This window comes from Raphanus sativus, chromosome 5 (genome assembly GCF_000801105.2).
Source record: "Raphanus sativus cultivar WK10039 chromosome 5, ASM80110v3, whole genome shotgun sequence".
Lineage (NCBI taxonomy): Eukaryota > Viridiplantae > Streptophyta > Magnoliopsida > Brassicales > Brassicaceae > Raphanus > Raphanus sativus.
In genome coordinates, this window is record NC_079515.1 from 11,710,189 (window position 1) to 11,731,711 (window position 21,523).

Consider the following 21,523-nt stretch of genomic DNA (forward strand, 5'->3'; position numbering starts at 1 on the left):
AGAGTATTGACATGTGGCAAAAACATCATATGATCTATTATAATATAAGAAAAGTTGCAATACCATAAATGTATTCATAGATCATAATTAGTTTAGATATTTATGTTTCTGTTAAATCATTCAAATTAAACAAAGTTAGTGAATCTTATCAAATAGTTTGGAGAAATAAATAATGTGCTTTATAAATAAATGTGAAGCATATACAGATAATGGATAAAAAGAAATATAAGAAGTACATATGAGATTTTGGAGAAATAAATTAAGAATTATAAACTCATGTTGAAAACGATTATGGGGGAAAAACTATAATGCAGCGAAAGAAAGTGTATATACTATAACTGGTATGACTTGGTAGGTGTGGAGGTGTGTGTGTTTGGACAGTAACGTAAAACTTCATGAGGTGTGTGGTGTGGTAGAACTTCAACGCTTATTACTAATATGGATGATATATCTAAATGCATGTCTCAAAAGTAAAAGTCAATTAGTTTTTAAAAAAAGAAAAAGAGTTAAAATCAATTATCGGTTTGTGCCAGGGATACTGTGAAGTTTTGTTGGAGTACGTTGAGGATTTGGTGGTGGAAGCTTGATGGATGGTGGGTGAGATGACGAATGAGGAATATGCTTTCTTCTTTTAACGAGAAGACCGTTCGTAAGAGTCGGTTAGGCTCCTGGATTATCGAACTGGTTCGGCCGGAAATTTTTGGTTTGAACTAATTTGCCTCTTTCTAATTTTTGGTATGAACTGGCTCCTGGTTTATCGAACTAGTTCAATTTTTGTATGAACTAATTTTGGTGCAACGATGATATTAGTACAAATCATAGCCTATTAATCTTGACCAAAGAAATAATCTTGATCAGTTAATACACTACATCCATATTTTCTTTTACAGTGCTTTTACCAAAAGAAAATGCAACAGGGCGGAGACTGGAAGGTTGTTGTGTTCTAAAAGAATATTTGCATCAAACCATTAGCTAAATGGGCAATTTACAGTTCTGTCTTTATTGATATTTTTTCGTTTACAGTTATGTCATGATCTCGTAATAAAACAAGATGACACTGATGAGCTCACTTGGTTGGAAGCACCCTGTTTGATCCGAGTTTAGTCGGGAAACTAGTAAGAGTGACGAAATTCGTTGGCGGGTTTTAACAAAAACGTTTATTAGATGAAAAAGCGTTTGCGTGTTATAAGAGACGAAAATGAACGGTGAAAGTAAGCCGGTGCAACTGTGTCCGGCTTTTCTTCGGAGATGGAATCTTCCTGGTGTGGACTCATTTTTGGTGACGTTACTTTGCTAACTCCGAGGTGGACACCAACTGTTTGATCCGAGTTTGATCGGAAAACTAGTAAAAGTGACAAAATTCGTCGGTCGATTTTAACAAAGACGTTTATTAGATGAAAAAACGTTTGCCGGTTACAAGAGAGGAAAATGAACGGTGAAAGTAAGTCGGTATTCGAAGGGCTGGCTGAGAAAATACAAGTCGGTGAAGGAAACAAAGTAAAATAAACCCTCATTCTAGCTGTCCAGTGAATGTATTCTGTTTCGGATCCCTTCTACGTTGCTATTTCCTCTTTCTTTATAGGCGACCTCCACCTTTTGCCCTAGTTCGGACAGATCTCGACAAGATTTTACTCGATGGACCGAGTAAAGGAGCTGTGGACTTTTACTCGTGGGCTGAGTAAACAAACCATTTGGTGGCTTCTAAGTTGTCAACTTTTAGCCGGCCCTGCGGTCGTCTAAAAGTACTCCAGCGCCGAGCTAATCGAGTCTTCTCACCGAGCGGAGCCGATTCCTTGATCTGACGGGCTTTTACTTGATGGGTTAAGTAAAGGAGCCGTGAGCTTTTACTCGGTGGGCCGAGTAAACGAACCGTTTGGTGGCTTCTGAGCTGTACGTGATTCCTTGATCTGATGGAGTAGATCATGCTATTTGTTGGGTTTTGTGGGGGAATGTAATCCATCTCCTACACACCCAGCTCCATAACGTGGGTTGGGTTTCAAGACAAAAGACAAAAAAGAGAAGAAGGAATGTATGTCATTCTAGACAACTAGGGATATAGCTCCGCGCAAGCGCGGGGTCGTGAATGTCTAAAAGAATTTTCGATTTGTGTTCATGAATTCGACATCTAACAACATTTTTTTTCAAGAATATTTCAGATATAGACCATATATCCACTCAGATTCAACATCTGATACGCTGACTAATTGACATCCTCATTAGCTATCCAGTAAATTCGCAACCTGTGTAAATATAAGAAAATAATAATCTATCCCAATTTAGAAACCCCACACAATAGTAAAGCCATTTATTAAACATAGCGCAATAATATATACATACCCAGAAAAATATTAAAGGCGAGATTTTTTAACAGAAATAAAAAATGAATCTCTATGAGCTCCTCTCAGATCTATGCGAACTCTCTCGGTCCGTCCAAAAAGTTGTGTTTCTTTTTCATTGGTTTTTTCTGTAGTTATCAGCTGTGTAAACAATTTTGTTCGCCTCTTCCTTGAAACTACCAGTGTTCTAATTCAAATTTGAAGTATGAGAAATTAGTGAATCTCTCCATGGCGTACATGTCTCAGCGGACAACTTCAGAAAGTAGAATAAAGAATATAGAAAAGTTATATTAATCAAGTTTTCAGTAGGACTATGAAATTATATCAATTTAAGGAGTTTCAATGATATGTGACACTGAATAGAGCGGTTTAGAGTGTAATGATTTATCATTGGATGTGAGAGTTAAGCGAAAAAGTGGGAGAACCCTATGCCATATTCAAAGATAGTGCAAAATAATAGACGATTAGGAAGTTTTTTGGGTATGTCTGACGCACCAGCCTCACCTTTTAAAGGTTATGTAGAAACTGAGTTCCATAGGTTGCAAGTTAATTTAAAATGACCCAACAATCATTAATTCATTATATAATCACGTTCGAAAACTCACTGCCGAGGGCCGTAAAATCACTGGAAAAATGTAATTCGGACACCAACGATGACGATTTAAACTGACTCAGTCCAAAAACCGAAATTCTTAAAAACTTAATTTTTTCACTCATTTCATCCTATAATCGAGTAGTATATTTAAAAATTCATGAAGTTTTCATGAAAATGGCAAAAGCGAAGAAACTGATGTATAACTCTTGAAAAATTATGAGCTGTCGGAATCAATATTGCAGAAAGTCTAAAAGTCTAAAGAAGAAGACGACTTGTAAAAATCATAATTACCTTTCATTAAATTTAATCATAAAAAATGCAAAATGCACATGTTATCTATTCGAACCCGGGTTGTGAACTTCTTTAATGATACATAAACCACTACACTAAGTGATATTTAGTGATATTCATATGAATACATACTATTTTAAAACAAAAATATAAAGATGGATCTCACAAACATTTATTAAAATCTGATGTGGATACTTTAAGAAGAGAAGAAAATGTCTCATTATATATATGATGCTATTTATTTTATTTGTATCTATAACGACCACATTTATATTTTCTTATTTGATATTATAATTAATAATATTGTTTGTATTGATTATATATTACTGGATAGAATTTCTAATATATATTACTCTAAATACATTGGTAAAAACTGTATTCATTATAATTTGTGTATTCAAATTTCTTTTCGAAGATTATGGGTAGCCAGTCTCTTTTGAGTTTTTGCTTGTTTCTAGTTAGTGTTAGAAGTTGCAAATGATTTGGTAAAACATGACTCACTAGTCATTTCTAATTTCTAAATTGTACACATTATAAGTTCGTGCTTGATTAAACAGATTATTCGGACGAGGACACAATTTAAATACAACAATGGTGGACAATGTGATGAGTTCAATCTGCATGCTATGGCTTTTGAGTAGTTACTAGTTACCCCCCAAATAATGTTGTGCATATACATGTGATTCAAATCAAACTATTGGAGGAAATTAGCTAATTAGTCCATGCGTAATTATTATTTTTGGTTAAAGAGATCTGATTTGTTAAGAAAAATTACACGTTTTTTTAATACATGGTGCCGGACAGTGGCGGAACCAGAAACATTTTGTATTGGAGTCAAAAAAAAATTTAATAGGAAAATTTTTTTTTAGTGGGATCAATATAATTTTTCTTTAAGAAAACACAAATATTTTATAATTTTTCTTAAGTAAATTTTTTTTTTTTAAATAGTGGGGTCAGTTGACCCCACTAACAACCCATTGCCTCCGCCCCTGGTGCCGGACCAGGACAGTTGGAAATAATTATTTTATCACCAAACTCGGTGGAAGTGAAGTCCACGTCATGTAATTGAACACAAACTGCATATGGGCTCATGAGTCGAAAAAGTGGATAACATAGTGTAGATAGAGTTTTTTTGGTGTAACTTGTAGATAGAGTTTTTTTTTTTTTGTTTTGTAGATAGAGTTGAAGACATACATGGATAACATAGTGTCTTATATTGTTAGCGCAGATCGCAGTGAACTCATTCTGACATGGAAAAGAAGAGGTTGAATCAATTTATTACAAGGGTCTATTTTCCACAAGGATTCTGCGTGACGAAGTGACCCTGTATAAATAAAAAGACGAGTTAACTTGAGAGAGATCGTAAAAAAAATTGAAAGCAACCTTAGGGAATACGATACCAACAGTACCCAAATTTCTAGCAGATTGACAATTGCTTAGAGATTCATCACGTATTCATTCTTGTTTACTGCTGAGATCAAAGCGTTAATCAAGAGAGATCCTTGACTGGGCGTTTTCCGCCATTCTTCAAACGAATTGAATTTGTTTTAATTCCGTTAAAATCAGTAAAGTTAAACTGCATGTTAGTCTCAAAAACTATTTGTCAATAAAGAATCAAGCATATATATACCTTTACTAGCATTGATTATGTCTTAGTTAAAATTACTAGTGATAACCAATAAACATGAGACGTGCAAAATTCGCATGTCCATCTATGTAAATGAATAAGAAAAAGAATGCAAATTTCACCGAACGAACTATTATAGAAAAGTATATTGTGAGTGATCAATACCAACACCAACTTTGCTACACGTCTTACTCTAAAATTAGATATAGGAGAATCTTGATTGCTCTTTTGGAGTCTAGCTTCTATATATAGTCATCAAGCTTTGTATGATGCAACAAACTCACATAGGACGACCTCACAACTTGGTAGCCAAACAAAATAAAGATGAGGACAAAATCCTCAATTTACATTTGATGACATCGTCTCTTTTCGGATTTTATAACGTTGTATCACGCGAATTTGATCTTGCTTCACATGGTACGATTGTACGTGTAGGATTATAGTCGCTCCGACCGCTTAAGAACGACCCACACTTGGCGTTACGAGACATCCTGCAAAGAATAAATCTATTTCACGTGTCAATATGTAGTCTCTTAGGGAAACAATCTCACGGCGTCCAACAGTCTCCTGAAGAATATGATACTCCGTTTAATACATATATCTCGGAAATTTTGGATTAGTTTGATTTATTTGACTGGTATATAAGTTCAATAGTAAACTAATGAAATGGCTGACGAAAAAATTAAGTTTTATCAGAGCATAAAAATATACAAACTTTTTTTGAACAAACAAAAATATACAAACTAATATACATAACATACTTATAAAACAGCAGAATAAATTAAACGTAATTAGCTGTAACATTTAGACATGAAAGTAGGTTTTAAACTTTTTGTTTTCATATTTTTATGTTTAATGTATTTTATATTATATTTTTGTAATCCCATATTTTAGAAAAACATTTATCAAAAAAATATTTAATATATTAATATATTTTCTTAGATAATAATGGTAGATTATATTTAAATTTTTTTAAATGTTCTTGTAAAAAGTTAATTAATCATAAAATAATACATTTATAATAAAAAAATAATATGTTTCATCAGTATGTATGAAAACTGTAATATATTTCAAAATGAGTAAATGGTATAAAGGAAAACGTAAAATTATGGAAATTAGTTATATTATTCGTTATCTTTAAACATGTATTAGATCATATTCGAAATGTGTATATTATTTAAAAATAGTTAAGTAACTTTTATAAATTAACTGAATATTTTTCTTTAAAATAATTGAATATTGGCTAATGTTAGTAGAGATTTTATTTGTATGATGTTTATTTTATATGAATAAATTAACATTATTATAATAATTTTTCGTGTAATTTATCTTGTTAAATTTTTAGTTCATATTATAATCACTTTAAATTTGTTGTTATAACTAGCAGAAAAATATATAATAACTAAATAATATCTAAAAATAAATAACTAGTTATTATATTTTTTGTACAGTGTAATTAATTAAACCAGACTTGTCATATTTGAGAAGGCTTGGATTCTCCATGTATATGTATACAGTATACGGTTCAAGAGAAAACAAGTTGTAGAACATTGAAAAACATCTTTGTTGGTTATCCATTGGAAGTCAAAGGAGACGCGTATCTCGAGCGGTGTTTGGAGTGGACACGTGGATGGTCACGGAAAGATTTCACATGCGTGGCAAAGTCACCGTTTTTTCTTTTTGTATGGGCTAGGCCCAAGTTTGTTTACCCTTCTTGTCGGATCTTTTTTGATGTAATCGGGTCTGAATGGCTCTTCTGTTTTGTTTCGGTTGGGCTGGGTTTATTTGTTTGAGCTTTGATCCTAAAAATCCATTGGAAGTCAAAGACTACCGATATTTTATCCCTCTCTGAAGTCAACCAAAATAATGCTTTGGTATTCTCTTGTTTGATTGTGATCATTTCACTTTCGAATCTTCTCTTAAAACTGTATGACTTCGGTCATAGCCTACTATGTAAAAGTATTATGGAATAAAAAATAAATGCACAACCAGCGGAAACATATTTTTTTATGAGGAAGAATTGTATGAGAATACAATGCCTCGCGGGCAGAAACAAGCGATAAAGCTAAAAAAAGTTAGATCAAAGAGTAAAAAGAAAGGTAAGAGGGCTACTTTCAGTAATGATTTGATATGAAGACGTTTAGTAGGAAACTTTGAAACCAAATACATTCTTCTTCTCCAGGTGGAAATACTCAGATTTAGAATATTTAGATTTTGATATTGAGGATCAGGTTGAAAATGGCAATGGATCAGTAGGGTTGCATATTTTGATGATGAGTTTGCTACAAGGTTTCAGTCACTTGATGAGTATATGTTGGCCATGGATAAAAGTCGCAGAAAAATGTTAAGCCTCTTTCAAGATTTGATGATGAAAATTTGGTAGCATACTGCATATACTTTACTTGTGACAAAAGAGTTGAAAACTAAAGAAGGTAAGTTCTAGAGGCTATGGAAAAAAAGTTATTGAACAATGCAACTAAGGAACAAATGGTCTCCTTGGATAAGAATGGTATTTTGGTGTTGATTGAGAAACCAAATAACCAAAAGTTGGTTGGCTGCAAATGAATTTTCACGTTAAAACCAAAGATATCAGGAATTGAGGACAAACACTACAACGCTAGAGTAGTAACTTAAAGTTTTTCACAGAAGGAGAAATTAATTATATGAGATATTTTCTCATGTGGTGAAACATATGTCAATTTAATTTTGGAGGAGATGAACTGGTTTCAAAAAAAAAATTTTCGTCCAAGCAGACATAGATGATTATAACAAAGGAAAGACATGCTTGTCTGTGGGAACATGGGGCCTAGTTCTCTAAAGCAACTCTAAAATTCTTGTTATCACTTAGCTTGCAATGCTAGAAAGGTAGTCAACAATGAAAATAGTCTTGAAATGGAGCATTGGAAGCAATGATGTACGTGTTCTCTGTCGGACAGAACCTGAAACCTGCAACCATTTGTTTTATGGTTGTTGTTTCTCCTCACAAATCCGGAAGAATCTCTGAAGTGGTTTCCTGCAAAACTCTTACACAACTAGATGGAATGAACTCAAGAGGATCACTGTTGACAAATCACTTTAGGTCCAAACATATTTTGTATCATACACATTACAATTCACAATAAATGCTCTATGGAGAGATAGCAGAATAGGAGAAGGGTTGGTGAATCATTTATGCAGTTTTCAACTTTTTGAAGGTCATTGAAGAAACAAATCAAGAATAAAGTTAAGTCTAATAAGTGTTATAGGAAGGAACAAACTGGGTGACGTTCTTTCTTACAGGTTTGGTAATAGAGAGTAAGTCTAGTTTTTAATGGTAATTTCTATAAACATGATGCACTTGATTTAAAGAAGTCTTTTGATGAATACAAATTTAGCATTCAAAAAACATGATGCACTTGGAAAATAACATCTCACTAGACTTTGATCTATGCGACCGCACATGTATTTATTTTCATTTTATAAGTGAAATTTTGTTTTGTTAAAATGATATAACATAAGTTTATAGTTTACAGATCTTATATAATTGTTAAATATAAAATTTTACACATGATAGTTATGTTTACTACATTGAGTAATTATAATTTGTTTTTAACAGATAATTATATCACCATATTTTTATCATATAAATTTATTATATTCGATTTTTAGAGAAATTTTATTTGTATGAAAATAAGCTACCAATAATATATAAATGGAAAATTATATTTATTTATACATTATATAAATGATTATTTTATGTAGTTTTTAATTTTTATTTATTACTAATAAATAATGAAAATATAACTATATAGTTTTAAAACAATATTGTATTCTGAATTTAGTAAGCGGATACCTAAATCCGTTTAGGTGGTTTTTACAAGTTATTTTACGTTCATGTAAATTATTTATTGTTTTATATTTAACATTATATCACCTTTTTATCATATTTACTGTATTAATTAATGATACACTCGTCCACATTCGAAATCTATTTTATATAAATGAACATTGAGTTTTATATAATTTTATTTGAATAAATCTAGTTACACACATAATTAATCAAAATGTCAGACATATTCTTCTGATGTAATTATGAAAATTAATTTTCAATATTAATCTAAATATATATATATATATATATATATATACAATTTTTATAGATTTCAATCTGAACTATAAAGCATATATTTTGCTTTTATAATTATTTTAGTTAAGTATATTGTAAACTTTGACAAAATTAAAGTGTAAATGAAATGAATTCTTTAGTTTTTGTGTACGTTTACTTCAATTAATTTTAAAACTAATTTTAATAGTTCATATTAATTTATTTAACCATTGGTATTATTTGGTGTAATAATATAGTTATGCTTGTTAAACATACATATATATATTAATATTTCCATTATTTTACTATATCATCAAAACATATTTTATAATAATTCGCATATAAACTATTTATTAATTAGAGAAATTATTTTTTTAAGAAAAACTGAAACAAAGTAAAATGGGAAAGTAGTGATTATATAATATATTTGTTACTAAATCTGTTAAAATTTAGTAGATCATATATTTATAATCTTAGACTTGCAATGGTATATTTATTAAGTTTAAGATTTATCATGAATTTGTTGTGAAATTATTTTAGGTAATTGTAAATTAAATTAGGAAAAGACAGATAATGATTAAAGATATGATTAGTTATTATTTCAGTGGCAATGATGAGTAAATAAATTGAAGTTTTAAGGGTGAATTTTAAAGTGTATTTTTGTTTTAATAAGATAAGATATATCATATATAAGACGAACTCATATCATAAATTTGACTTCTATTTCATCCAACCGAAATATTTTTGTTGACGGAAGGGGTGGGCGTTCGGGTACCCGTTCGGGTTTGGATCGGGTATTTCGAATTTTCGGGTATTTCGGTATAGTAGTGTAATACCCGTTCGGGTATTTCTTTACTTCGGGTCGGGTTCGGGTATTTTTAGTTCGGGTTCGGGTATTTCAGGTCGGATTTTTGGATATTTAGATTTTGGAAAAAATATTAAATTTTTCATTTCTCAAGTTTTTTTTGTATTTAAAAAATATAAATTTAACTTAACTGATTTTTTATTTTCTAATAATTGAATGATTAATAAATTTGAAGATAACATTTTACAAATAAAGATAATAAATTGATTATTATTTTTAAATTTTGGATGTAACTTTTGTTAATGCAAGAAATAAAAATCTTGACATGCATTTTAAGTGAGTAAAAATTCACCTTTTTCTAATTATATGTAAGCTAGGTGTTGTTGCCCGCACATGCGGGCATACGAATATTTATTAGTTTTATATATTTTATTAAAATAGGTATGCTTATTATTGTATTAAATTTTTGAAAAAAACTAACATATAAAAATATTTTTGATTTTGAAATCTTATACTTTTGTTATCACTTATTTTTACTTATATTTTGCTCATATTTTCCATTTTTTCATTATTTATATTTTTCATTACATATATTTTGCTTATCTATACTATTTAAACATAAACACTAAAAAAAATTCACTTACAAAAAGTAATAGTTGGATCAATATATTTATTGTTAGATTGAAATGAAAACAATATATATTTTAATTAAAATAATATGATTAATCTAAGTTCATTTTATTTTAAAATATATTTTTAGATTTTGGATAATTATTATTAATATTAATTTTAATAATTTATCTACTCAAAAATATTAAAATTCGTTTTTTATTTTGTGGTTAATTTATATTTTATTCATGAGGGGTATAAATGATATTGACCACTCTAAATTTTTTATTTTACAATATATTTCTAGATTTTGGATAATTCTTATCATTATTAATTTTATTTACTTATGTAATCAAACAAAATATATTTTTTATTTTGTAGGTAATTTATATATATATCCTTTAAGAATATAAACAATATTAATTACTTTATTTTTTTTATTTTAAAATATATTTTTAAATTTAGGATAATTCTTATCATTATTAATTTTAATCAGTTACTTAATCATAAAATTAAAATTTGTTTATGGATAATTTATATGTTTATTCATTAAGGGTATAAACGATATTAACCAGTCTAGCTTTTAACGTGAGAGCTCCGTTGCGAAAAATCACTTCGCAAATAATAGTATTGATTATCTAATTTTGAATAATAAAAATAAACATTTTGAATAAAATTCAAGAAGTAAACTAGGAATATAGACCTAAGTATACATATGTTCGGTTATCTTCGGATATCCATTCGGGTTCGGGTATTACCCGTTCGGGTTCAGATATCCAATCTCTCCTAATTCAATACCCGTTCGGATATTTTGCTACTTCGGTTCAGTTTCGGTTCGGGTTTTTTCGGTCGGGTTCGGGTACGGGTTCAGATATCGGATAAAATGCCCACCCCTATTATATTCCAAACACCAACTTATACATAATTTTCATCACTTACAAAACATATTTTTCTATGACGCAAATACATGATAATATTTTTTTAAATTATACAGGGATATTCTAGTTCCACATAAGTGGTCTAGACTACTCATGTATTGCTACGTATCGATTATATATCCATAGCGATGCTGAAATGTTAATTTCCCAGTGACCGGTACTCAAAAATAATTTTCTATAGCAAGTAGACTACAAAATCTATCTTAATAAATAACCATACTAAGTTAATAATTACATGATTTTGATATGTTTGCGAACGTTCCATTTTTTGATGACCCTGATAACCGGATTTCTTTAAAAGAGATCTAAATAACATATAATAACTGTTTACCCAAGTTAAGCAGGAGAATCCGTCGAAGGCATTCAGAGAAGCTATTTTTTATTTTATTTTAAACGACGGTAGCCGCAACTCAAACCTAGGTGGTGAACTCACAGCCGTGGACCATTTATCACTAGGCCACAAGCGGCCAGTTAAGTTCTCTTAATTCAATGGTTTAACTAATATATAGTCCATTAAACTTCTACATCAAATCATTTGTGTTAAAAAAAAAATATGCATAGTTTATAATAAGGATGGACAAAAAACGAACTGAACTAAACTAAATTAAGTAATATTTTCATAGTTCATAGTATATCAACCCAAATATTTGGTTTAGCCTGATGACTTCAACCGAAGCTAAGCCAGAGAGTCTGCAAAAGACATCCAGGAGACTGTCTTTTTCACCTCATTTAAACCGACGGTGTTCAGGACTCAAACCTAAGTGGTGAAATTCACAGCCGTGAGCCTTTTATCACTAGGTCGCAAATGTCTGTTAAGTTTCCTTAATTCAATGGTTTAACTAATAGTCCATTAATACTTCTACTTTAAACATATTTGCGTTAAAATTTTTATGTAATATTTTCATAGTAGTTTGTAATAAAGATGGACAAAAAAATGGAACTGAACTAAACTGACCCGACCAAACCCAAAATAATCCAAACCAATATATATGTTTAAACTATTTGGTTCAAGATTTTATCAACTCAAATATCTTGTTTAATCTGGTTTTAAACTGAACTGAATCGAAAAAATGAAATACTTTTAATTAGATTAATTAAATATACTAATAATATTAAGATTTGATATATTTAACAATTTAACATAAGCAACGAAACATAACTTTATATATTGTATTTCTAAATAAATAGAATAAGCAGAACTAAAAAATATGAATATCATATATCAACATTAAAACCAAAAAGTTACTTAGGATATTTATATTAGTTTTCAAAATAATAACATAAATTATTGGGTTACATCTTTTATATTTTTATTGTGATGTTTAGCTTCACGTTTAAATATTCCGACTGGTGATTTTTTTTAACATGATGAACGAATAGAAAATGATAGGGAATGATTTTGTTCTATATTTCTCTAACAAAAAATAAATGACGAGGAATAAGAAAAATAAATTATTCCTTGTGAATAATGATTTTAGATATAATAAGGAATTCAATGTTCCCTTGGTTCTTTGATCACCATTCAAAGGCGAAGAAAATAATTATTTAATGTCAAATGATGATTTTTTTATGTTTTTGTAAATCAATATTATTAAACCTGAAATATATTTTGCTAGTAACATGAATAGTAGATTAAATTACTTCTTTTTATTTACAGATTTTGCTATTCTATTTAAAATCAATTTAAGTTAATTAATTACAACAATTGTTTTTTTATGGTGAAAATAAAAATACAAAATGAAATATATATATTACATATTATATAAAACAATTTTAAATATAGTATTACCTTATTTGTTAGTCAAATATATAAATTCTTAGAGTTCAATTTAAAAAAAACAAAATATCATAAAATTAATTATAATTCATAGAAAACTAATACAAAAATTAAAAATTTTAGTATGTTGTTTCATTTTAAAATAAATTAGCAAGAAAAATATTAATATATGAATAGTAAAATCAAATTAAATTGCATCAAGTTATAAATTTTTTAGTATAATATTATGTACAAATAAAAAAATTATTATTAAACATCTATATTATAACATAATATATTCTACTCTATATGTAAATTACAAAACAAAAATATACATTGCATAAAATTAGTTGTTTATGAGTTTACATTGAACACAAGTTAAATCAAACATTTGCGTGGGGCGCAGATCAAGTTCTTATTATATTTTTATAACAGAAGTAAAATAGAACTAAAAAATCAAAACTGAATAAACACAAAAACAAAACCAAATTACAAAAACAAAATCAAATTAAACTAAACCAACTATAAACTGAATCTAATACAAACCAAATCAAACTAAAACCGAACCAAACCAAACACAAACCAATCCAAACTAATTTGGGTTGACTTTGTTTAAAATTTTCTTAGACCTAAATAAACAAAACCAAACTGAATCCAAACCGAATCTGTTTATGTTTGCATATTACCTTCCATCTTTTCTTGTAATTTTATCATTCAGTTGTTTAAATAATTTTTTTTTAAATTTTAATACTATTATTTTTTACTTAATATATATACATGTTCGAAATATAAAATTCACCATGTCTTAGGATTTGCTTGCTTCCCTCCCACTAAGTAACATTGCAACTTCACGACTGAGTCCTCCTTCCCTTTCTCTCAAAAATGTCTTTCCTAATTCAACTTGATCTAATCGTTCTTTTCTTTAATCATTTCCCGAAGGCACAATCTCTAGATTGATTTCTTTCTCTGTGTTTTTTTTTGGGTTCACGCGCCCACATGCGTCTTTCTCGTGTCTGATCTAGATTTAGATCACAAGAATCTCTCTCTCTCTCCTATGAACCGAAAGAAAAAAAAAAACAATACAGAAGACACGAACTTAGAGTAGACAATGCTTCAAGCTACGGAGTAAGACATCAATTATCTTTCTTGCGAAGCAAGTTAAAAAGGTTAGAAACTTCCATATAAAGTCAGATTCTCTTTCTTTCCGTTGATTCCAATTAGGGTTTAAAACTTTCTCAAGAAAGGCATTAGGTTGAACCGTTCTAGTTTGACTTCAAATCAAGAAACTTAGGTTTACATTTTGATCCAGGTTAGGTTTGTTGATCTGAAAATGGAGGGCATTGATGTTTCCAAGTACACACACAGCTCAGTGCACAGAGCCGTTGCTTCAAGAGACCACTCGACTCTCAGATCAATCCTCTCTTCTCTCCCAAAGCCACGAGACCCTTCCGAGATCCAATCAGAAGCAGACTCCTTATCCGAGGAAGCTACATCCGAGGCCATCTCCTCCGTCATCGACAGAAGAGACGTGCTGCGCCGCGACACGCCTCTTCATCTAGCAGTGAAGCTCTGCGATGCAGCAGCAGCCGAGATGCTGATGCTTGCCGGAGCTGACTGGACTTTGCAGAACGAAGACGGCTGGAACGCGTTGCAGGAAGCCGTCTGCGGTAGACAAGAGTCTATCGCGATGATCATCGTGCGTCATTACCAGCCTCTGGCTTGGGCTAAATGGTGCAGGAGGCTGCCTCGTTTGGTAGCAACGATGAGGAAGATGAAAGACTTTTACTTGGAGATGAGTTTTCACTTCGAGAGCTCTGTCGTGCCTTTTGTCTCGAAAGTTGCTCCTTCTGATACTTACAAGGTGTGGAAAGTGGGGTCGAATCTGAGAGCGGATATGACTATGGCTGGGTTCGACGGTTTCAAGATCCAGAGGTCTGATCAGAGTATATTGTTTCTCGGTGATGGGTCTGAAGATGGGAGAGTTCCTCGTGGGTCGCTCTACATAGTAAACCATAAGGATAAAGAAGTGATGAATGCGTTGGACGGTGCGTCTAGCGTTGCCTCGGATGAAGATGTTAAGAAAGAAGTGGGTGCGATGTGTAGAAGCAATATTTTTAGGCCGGGGATCGATGTGACGGAAGCTGTTTTGAACCCGCAGATGAATTGGAGGAGGCAGGAGAAGAGTGAGATGGTTGGTCCTTGGAAAGCTAAGGTCTATGAGATGAACAATGTTGTTGTTAGTATCAAGTCTAGGAAGGTTCCTGGTTCATGTGGGGATGATGATCTCTGCGATGTGTTAACGGATGAAGAGCAGAAGCAACTAGAGGCTGCTCTTAAGCTGGATTTGCCAGAGTTCCCAAATGTTGATAGTGAGAATGGTTTTGTCGTGGATTCTAGTCCGTCTCACAAGAAGAAAGGGTGGTTAGGTGGTTGGAGGAAGAAAGAGACTAAGCAGGAGGAGAAGGAAATTAAGTATGCGCCTGCGAGAAGCTCTCTATGTGTGAATGAGAAGGTAAGCGATCTTCTAGGAGACAGTAATCAGATAAAACCAGGAAGACATTCTGTAGATAATGAGCATACTAGGAAGCCAAGAGTCATGTCATCGAGTAAGAGTAGTCAGCAAGAGAGCGAATACAAGAAAGGTTTACGTCCTGTGCTCTGGCTGTCTACAAACTTCCCGTTACAGACGGAAGAGCTGCTTCCTTTGCTTGACATACTCGCAAACAAAGTCAAGGCGATTCGTCGTCTCAGGGAGCTTCTTACCACAAAGCTTCCAACAGGAACATTTCCAGTAAAGGTATAAAACGTTTAAGAGTTAATGATCTTTATAATGTGATCAGTTTTTTTAATTGAGATTGTTTTTGTAAAAATGTAGGTAGCTATTCCAGTGGTACCGACGATAAAAGTGCTAGTTACATTCACAAAGTTTGAAGAAGTTGATCCTGCAGATGAGTTTAAGACACCTCCCTCAAGTCCTACTTCTTCTTCTTCTGGCTATGAGAGTCCAGCTGAGTCCACCAACGCATCATCGTCCTCGTCGTGGTTTCGTCGAGCAAGGTCGAAAAAAGATGATGGTTCGTGCAGAAAGTCTCAGACTTTGCAAGACCCCTTTGCTATCCCGGTAGGGTATACGTGGGTCAGTGCTGAATCAAAGAAAAAGAAACCTGAGACGCAGAAAGTCAAAAAGGTGGGTAAAAAGACGGAGCAAGTTAATAGCTAAAATCACTATAATACTAACCTACTATACTACTACTACACAGATTGGTCATGAAGAAAGGGTTATTCTTTTTTTTTTTTGGTTTATAGTGACTCTTACTTGCAATCAGGAAAGAGAAAGGCAAGAACATTCTGATGGAGATGCGATTTGATTCAACTTTTGATTCTATCTTCGTTGTTATTCTTTTGTAACATAACTCATAAAAATTTGCGATGATTCTGGTTTCTGTTTGATGTAATAACATTCGTTCGGCTTCTTTTACATTTTTTTTTCTTTCTTTTTCTCTCATTGATGTTCAGTTTGAATTGGCTAGTTTGGTATCAAGTTGTTCTGATATAGATGTTTAAGATCCTATGTTTAAGCTAAAGTTTGTTCAGAAATCCTCAGTTTGTATTGAAAAACTAGAAAGCTGACTAATATCAAAAACAAAGGGAAAATTGCATAAAAAACCCTCAAAGTGTTGCTTAATAGCACTTTAAACCTTGAAATTTTTTCACTAACAATTTTAAACTTCAAAGTGACATTTGTATAATTAAAAAACTTTCAAAGCAAAACGTTAACCGTGTTCAGCAGGTAATTTTTCAAAAATAATTATCTAATTAATAAAATAAACAAAATAAATAAATAAATTTCCAAAATAAATAAAATTGAAACTTTTGATAAAATTTACAAAAATGAAAAAAATAAAAAAAAATAAATTAAATTTTAGGAAATAAAATAAATATTTTTAAAATTAAATAATTTTCAAAAATATTACTAAAATAACAATAAAAAAATAATAATAAAAAGATAAAATTTAAATAGAGAAGAACTAAATAAAAAGTTCAAACTTTTTTTAAAAAAATGAAAAATAGAAAATTCAAAATTCACTAGTGACGATGATGGTTTCTTACATAACCATTAACAATGACGATAAGAGCCATTTCTCCAATGATAATTTCCAGCATCATCGCTGAAAATGACAAAAAAAAATATTTTTCAAACTTTTGAATTTTTTTTTGAAATATATGAATTTTTTATTTTTATGTTTTTAATTTGATCTCATTTATTTTTGATTTTTTTAATTTTCTAAATATTAATTAATTTTCTTATTTTTTTCTAATTTTCTGATTTTTTATTTAATTTATGAGTTTTTATTAAATTTTACGAATTTTGTTTAATTTTCTGATTTTTATTTATTTTTTTATTATTTTACTAATTAAGTAATATTTTAAATAATATTATTCAATAAGTAAAATAAACAAAAAAATCAGAAAATTAAACACAAATCGTAAAATTTAATAAAAAATCATAAGTTAAATAAAAATCAGAAACCATCGTTGTCACTAGTGATATATTTAAATTTGTTATTTTCCACGATGATAAGATATATTTTTTGAAAAAAATATTATAATTAAAAAAAACTATTCTGAAATTTGAATTTTCTATTTTTTTTTTTTAAAATGAGTTCTTCTCTATTTAAATTTAATCTTATTTATTATTAAAATTTAGTTATTTTTATTTTGTTAAAATTTTAGAAAATAATTTAATTTTCTAAGATTTAGTTTAATTTTTTATTATGTTTTCACTTTTGTGAATTTTATTAAAAGTTTTGATTTCTATTTATTATTTGAATTTATTTATTTATTTATTTTTTTCATTTTATTAATTAAATAGTTATTTCTGAAAAATTACCTACTGAACATATTAATTTTTTGCTTTGGAGGTTTTTTTATGATACAAAAGTCACTTTAAAAGTTAAAAGTGTTAGTAAAAAAACTTTAATGTTTAAAGTGCTAGTTATGGACACTTTGAGGGTTTTTAGGGTTTTTTATGCGATTTTCCCCAAAAACAAATGTCATATCGTATTTAATTCGGTTTAAATTTTATTTCGGTTCAGTTCCTTTAATGAATTAGATTCGGTTTGCTCGGTTCAGAATAATTTGCAGCGTGGAAAATTTTGGATGACATAAAGAAGAGTAAAGTGCTCAGGTACTCTTAATGAGGCAAAAAGTGATCTGACATACTCTCACGTGATCTGACATACTCTTACGTGATCTGATACTCTTGTGGAGTGTGGTTGATTTCGAAAATACCCCTGACCGATTTAATGAAAATAATATATTCATAACTCAAATTCTCTCTCTTCTCTCTCCTCCTCCTCCCTCCGATAATCATCGGGAGGAACTACTCAATTGGCGTTCAGTCGTCGTCGAGTCTTCTTCTCCACTCCTCCGTCCTTATTCTTCCCCGCTATCATCGAATTGCGATCTCGTTACAGGGTATGTATCTCAAATCGTCGTTAAAACCAATGTATAGAATCCACCATAGACGAACTCATTATTCGCAGGGATTCCGATTAGATAGTAGATTCGTATTTGTGTATGAACTAGTCGATGATCGGAAAGTTTGAATGGTCTGTTTATTAGGGAATTCGATAATCAACAACTGTATAATTGAATGTCGGGAATCAAAGCTGATTACAATTTGGTTTTGAATTGAAGACTCGACTCGAAATTTTGGTAGTTGTAAATGAAAAATTCTTATTCTTTTGGGTAAACTAATCGAGGATCGGAGATGAATGATTAAATGAATACTCTGATTGAATGTCGGGAATAAAAAGACGATTCAATCAAAGAAGATTAGACATTCAGTGATTACTAATTGATTACTGACACAGCTGTGTAACATAGTATAACGAAGTATAACTTTAATGGTATAACTGTGTAACCAAGTAAAACGTTAACGGTATAATTGAATAACAAAATATAACTTTAATGGTATAACTGTGTAACCAAGGGGTTAATTTTTTTTTATTGCAGACAATGTGTACTTTTTCGACGAACATACACTTTGATTATGATGGACATTATTCGAAAGATGGACATGATTATGAATGGATTCCAGCCGATGCTCGTTTGTATGCTATATCCTGTAAGACATCATCATTGGAGGAGATCACTTATTTGTTGTTGAAGGAGAGGATATGCATGAAGATGAGAATATATCCGTTTACGAAGAGGCTCAATTTGGATTACATTCCATTGGTAGTGGAACCTAAGAGGCAATCGTATATTTTGGATGATGAAGATGTGTATGTTTATCTAACATCAGTGGATAGAGAGCAAAAAAGAAGTATTATGCATGTGGAGGACATCGAAGAATTGCAAATAGTTCAAATAACTGAGCAACGGTCGAGAGTTGGAGAGAACTCTTGTAATAGGAATTTTTGTGAGCGTGAGAGTGGATATGGGGAAGAAGAGAATGTGGGCACTGATTTACACGATGAACATCCCCACCAGAAACAGAAGAAGAGTAGGTTGTAAACCTTTTGTTTCGGTGTTTCAGTTTTGATGTGGATTAGGTTGTAAGCCTTTTCACTTTCAGTTTTGGTGTTTTTATCGCATGGGATCGTTGTGGAGTTGACTCGATTTTTTTTATATTTGTATGTTGTATGACTAAGTGAAACTTGTTTTCTTTACTAGTATAACTACGATAGGTAAACTGAGTAATATGATTGTAAATTCTAAACTTTTGAATTTTATAAGTCATGGAGGTAATAAGACTGTATTACTGATATGTTAATTATGATTTAATCGGAATTATTAAAATTCCATATGTAGCAATCATATAAGAAATATAATGTGTTATCATAGCTTTATCGCTAAAACTGACCTTGTTAAATTTGATAACTCTCTGTGGCACGAAATCAAGTTTATGTTTACATGATCGTATGAGAAATGCACAAAGGAAATATAATTGCATTGGTATAACCATAAAATCATTAATCAAAGTAGAGTATAACCAAGATAAATGGAAATAATTAAAAAGTACAACTTTGATGCTTTATGTAAAAATGAGTACTTGGTGAAACTTAGACCATGAAAAATCCTGTGATAATTTTCCCACCCAGCTCTGCGAATTTTGAATTTCCCTCTTCCCAATTTGCTAAAATCCCAAAATCGTATTAAAGACTTTTATTATATTTTCCCCATTTCTATCTTTAATTTTCTCTCTCTTCCATCTCTCTTCTGCTCAATCGAATAATCGTCTCTTTTCCCTCTGATTCCCTCTCCGTCAGATAAGAAAATGTCCAACCCAATAACGGCCGCTTCATCGTCCACGACTGGAGATATTACCATTACCAGTGGTCTGGGACGAGCAAGAACTGGGGGAATACCTAGAAATTGTTCGTGCGGGGAGAGAATTGTCGAGCTAATATCCAAATCCCAGCCAAATCCATACCGCCGGTATTATCGGTGTCTCTATGCGGCTTCACTTAGGGTATTATCGGTGTCTCTTAAGCTTCACGTTTTTTTTTTATTTTTACATAATGTTGTGGGATCTAATGGAGTATTCGATCTAATGTTGTAGCTGGAGAACGACGACCACGTCTTCAAAAGGGTAGATGAAGCTTTCACCGATGAGATTCGACAGTTGCACAACCAAGTTCGAATCCTAGAAGAAAAAGTTCAATTGCTTAAGGCAACAATAAGGAGTGAACGTCCGACATTAATGCCTAAGATATCAGGAGGTTGTGTCCCTGTTATTGTCGGCATCAGTGTCGTAGTTGTAGTTGTAGCCGGTATCATGATGTACAAGTAATTATGTATTTTCTCCTTAGTTCTGCGAAGTTGGATAAAGTTTCTATTATTTTTACGATGTCAGACCATTGAAAAAAATGAAACTAACACAAAATCTGACCTATTTATACGAAAAGCCAAACAATTGATTAAGTGAAACTTAAGTGAAACGTAAGTGAAACTAGAAGTTGGAACAATTGATTAAGTAAAACTTAAGTGAAAGTTAAGTGAAACCAGAAGTTAATACAATTTTTTAAGAGAAACCATAATACAAGATTTACACAAGACATTCAACCCCATATTTATTAACATAAGAGTCGCTGTTTATTAAAGACTGCCTGAAGTACTCAACCTCGGACAAACGCGGATTGAACCTGAAGTCCGACAGTCCATCTGCGGTCTCAAGCCATAGATCAGCAGGACCAATAATATATGTATAAATAATGACTTTAGTAAACGTTTAACTCAACTATCACATTTAAAAGTAGACACAAAAACTACACTTACTCCAACAATGGCAGACCCTCCACATCTTAAGGGCCACAATCACCTGTCCTCTCATGTTTTTAAGACCATCCCAGAAGGCATAGACCTGCTTGCCAGTTATTACACATTTTATCTGGCTGTCACTATTGAGAGAAGGTGTGTCAGTTACAATATAGATAAATTTATCTTGGATAATATGTTACTTTCTACTGACATA

At 31.1% G+C, this 21,523-nt stretch overlaps 2 protein-coding genes across 3 annotated transcripts; both read left to right on the forward strand.

Annotated features, from left to right (window-relative positions):
- Positions 1 to 13,889: 13,889 nt before the first annotated feature.
- LOC108861758 (uncharacterized) lies at positions 13,890 to 16,638 on the forward strand. Of its 2 annotated transcripts, XM_018635710.2 has the most exons (4): positions 13,890 to 14,207; positions 14,351 to 15,838; positions 15,917 to 16,228; positions 16,348 to 16,638. In XM_018635710.2, the coding sequence occupies exons 2-4, from the start codon at positions 14,372 to 14,374 to the stop codon at positions 16,348 to 16,350; spliced, it is 1,782 nt and encodes a 593-aa protein (XP_018491212.2). In that variant the 5' UTR covers positions 13,890 to 14,207; positions 14,351 to 14,371; the 3' UTR covers positions 16,351 to 16,638. The 2 variants fall into 2 exon arrangements, with proteins under 2 accessions (XP_018491212.2, XP_018491211.2); XM_018635709.2 differs by having other exon boundaries at positions 15,917 to 16,638.
- A 3,688-nt stretch (positions 16,639 to 20,326) lies between these two features.
- Positions 20,327 to 20,842, forward strand: LOC108858210 (uncharacterized protein At4g04775-like). Its single transcript, XM_018632169.1, has 2 exons — positions 20,327 to 20,521; positions 20,612 to 20,842. The coding sequence occupies exons 1-2, from the start codon at positions 20,327 to 20,329 to the stop codon at positions 20,840 to 20,842; spliced, it is 426 nt and encodes a 141-aa protein (XP_018487671.1).
- Positions 20,843 to 21,523: the final 681 nt, after the last annotated feature.

What these genes read in the sequence shown, in the direction of transcription:
- LOC108858210 (XM_018632169.1), top strand. Translation starts at nt 20,327, where the DNA reads ATGTCCAACCCAATAACGGCCGCTTCATCGTCCACGACTGGAGATATT. An exon ending in TCTATGCGGCTTCACTTAGG is followed by an intron (nt 20,522 to 20,611) that starts GTATTATCGGTG and finishes CTAATGTTGTAG; the next exon opens with CTGGAGAACGACGACCACGT.
- LOC108861758 (XM_018635709.2), top strand. Translation starts at nt 14,372, where the DNA reads ATGGAGGGCATTGATGTTTCCAAGTACACACACAGCTCAGTGCACAGA. An exon ending in CAGGAACATTTCCAGTAAAG is followed by an intron (nt 15,839 to 15,916) that starts GTATAAAACGTT and finishes GTAAAAATGTAG; the next exon opens with GTAGCTATTCCAGTGGTACC.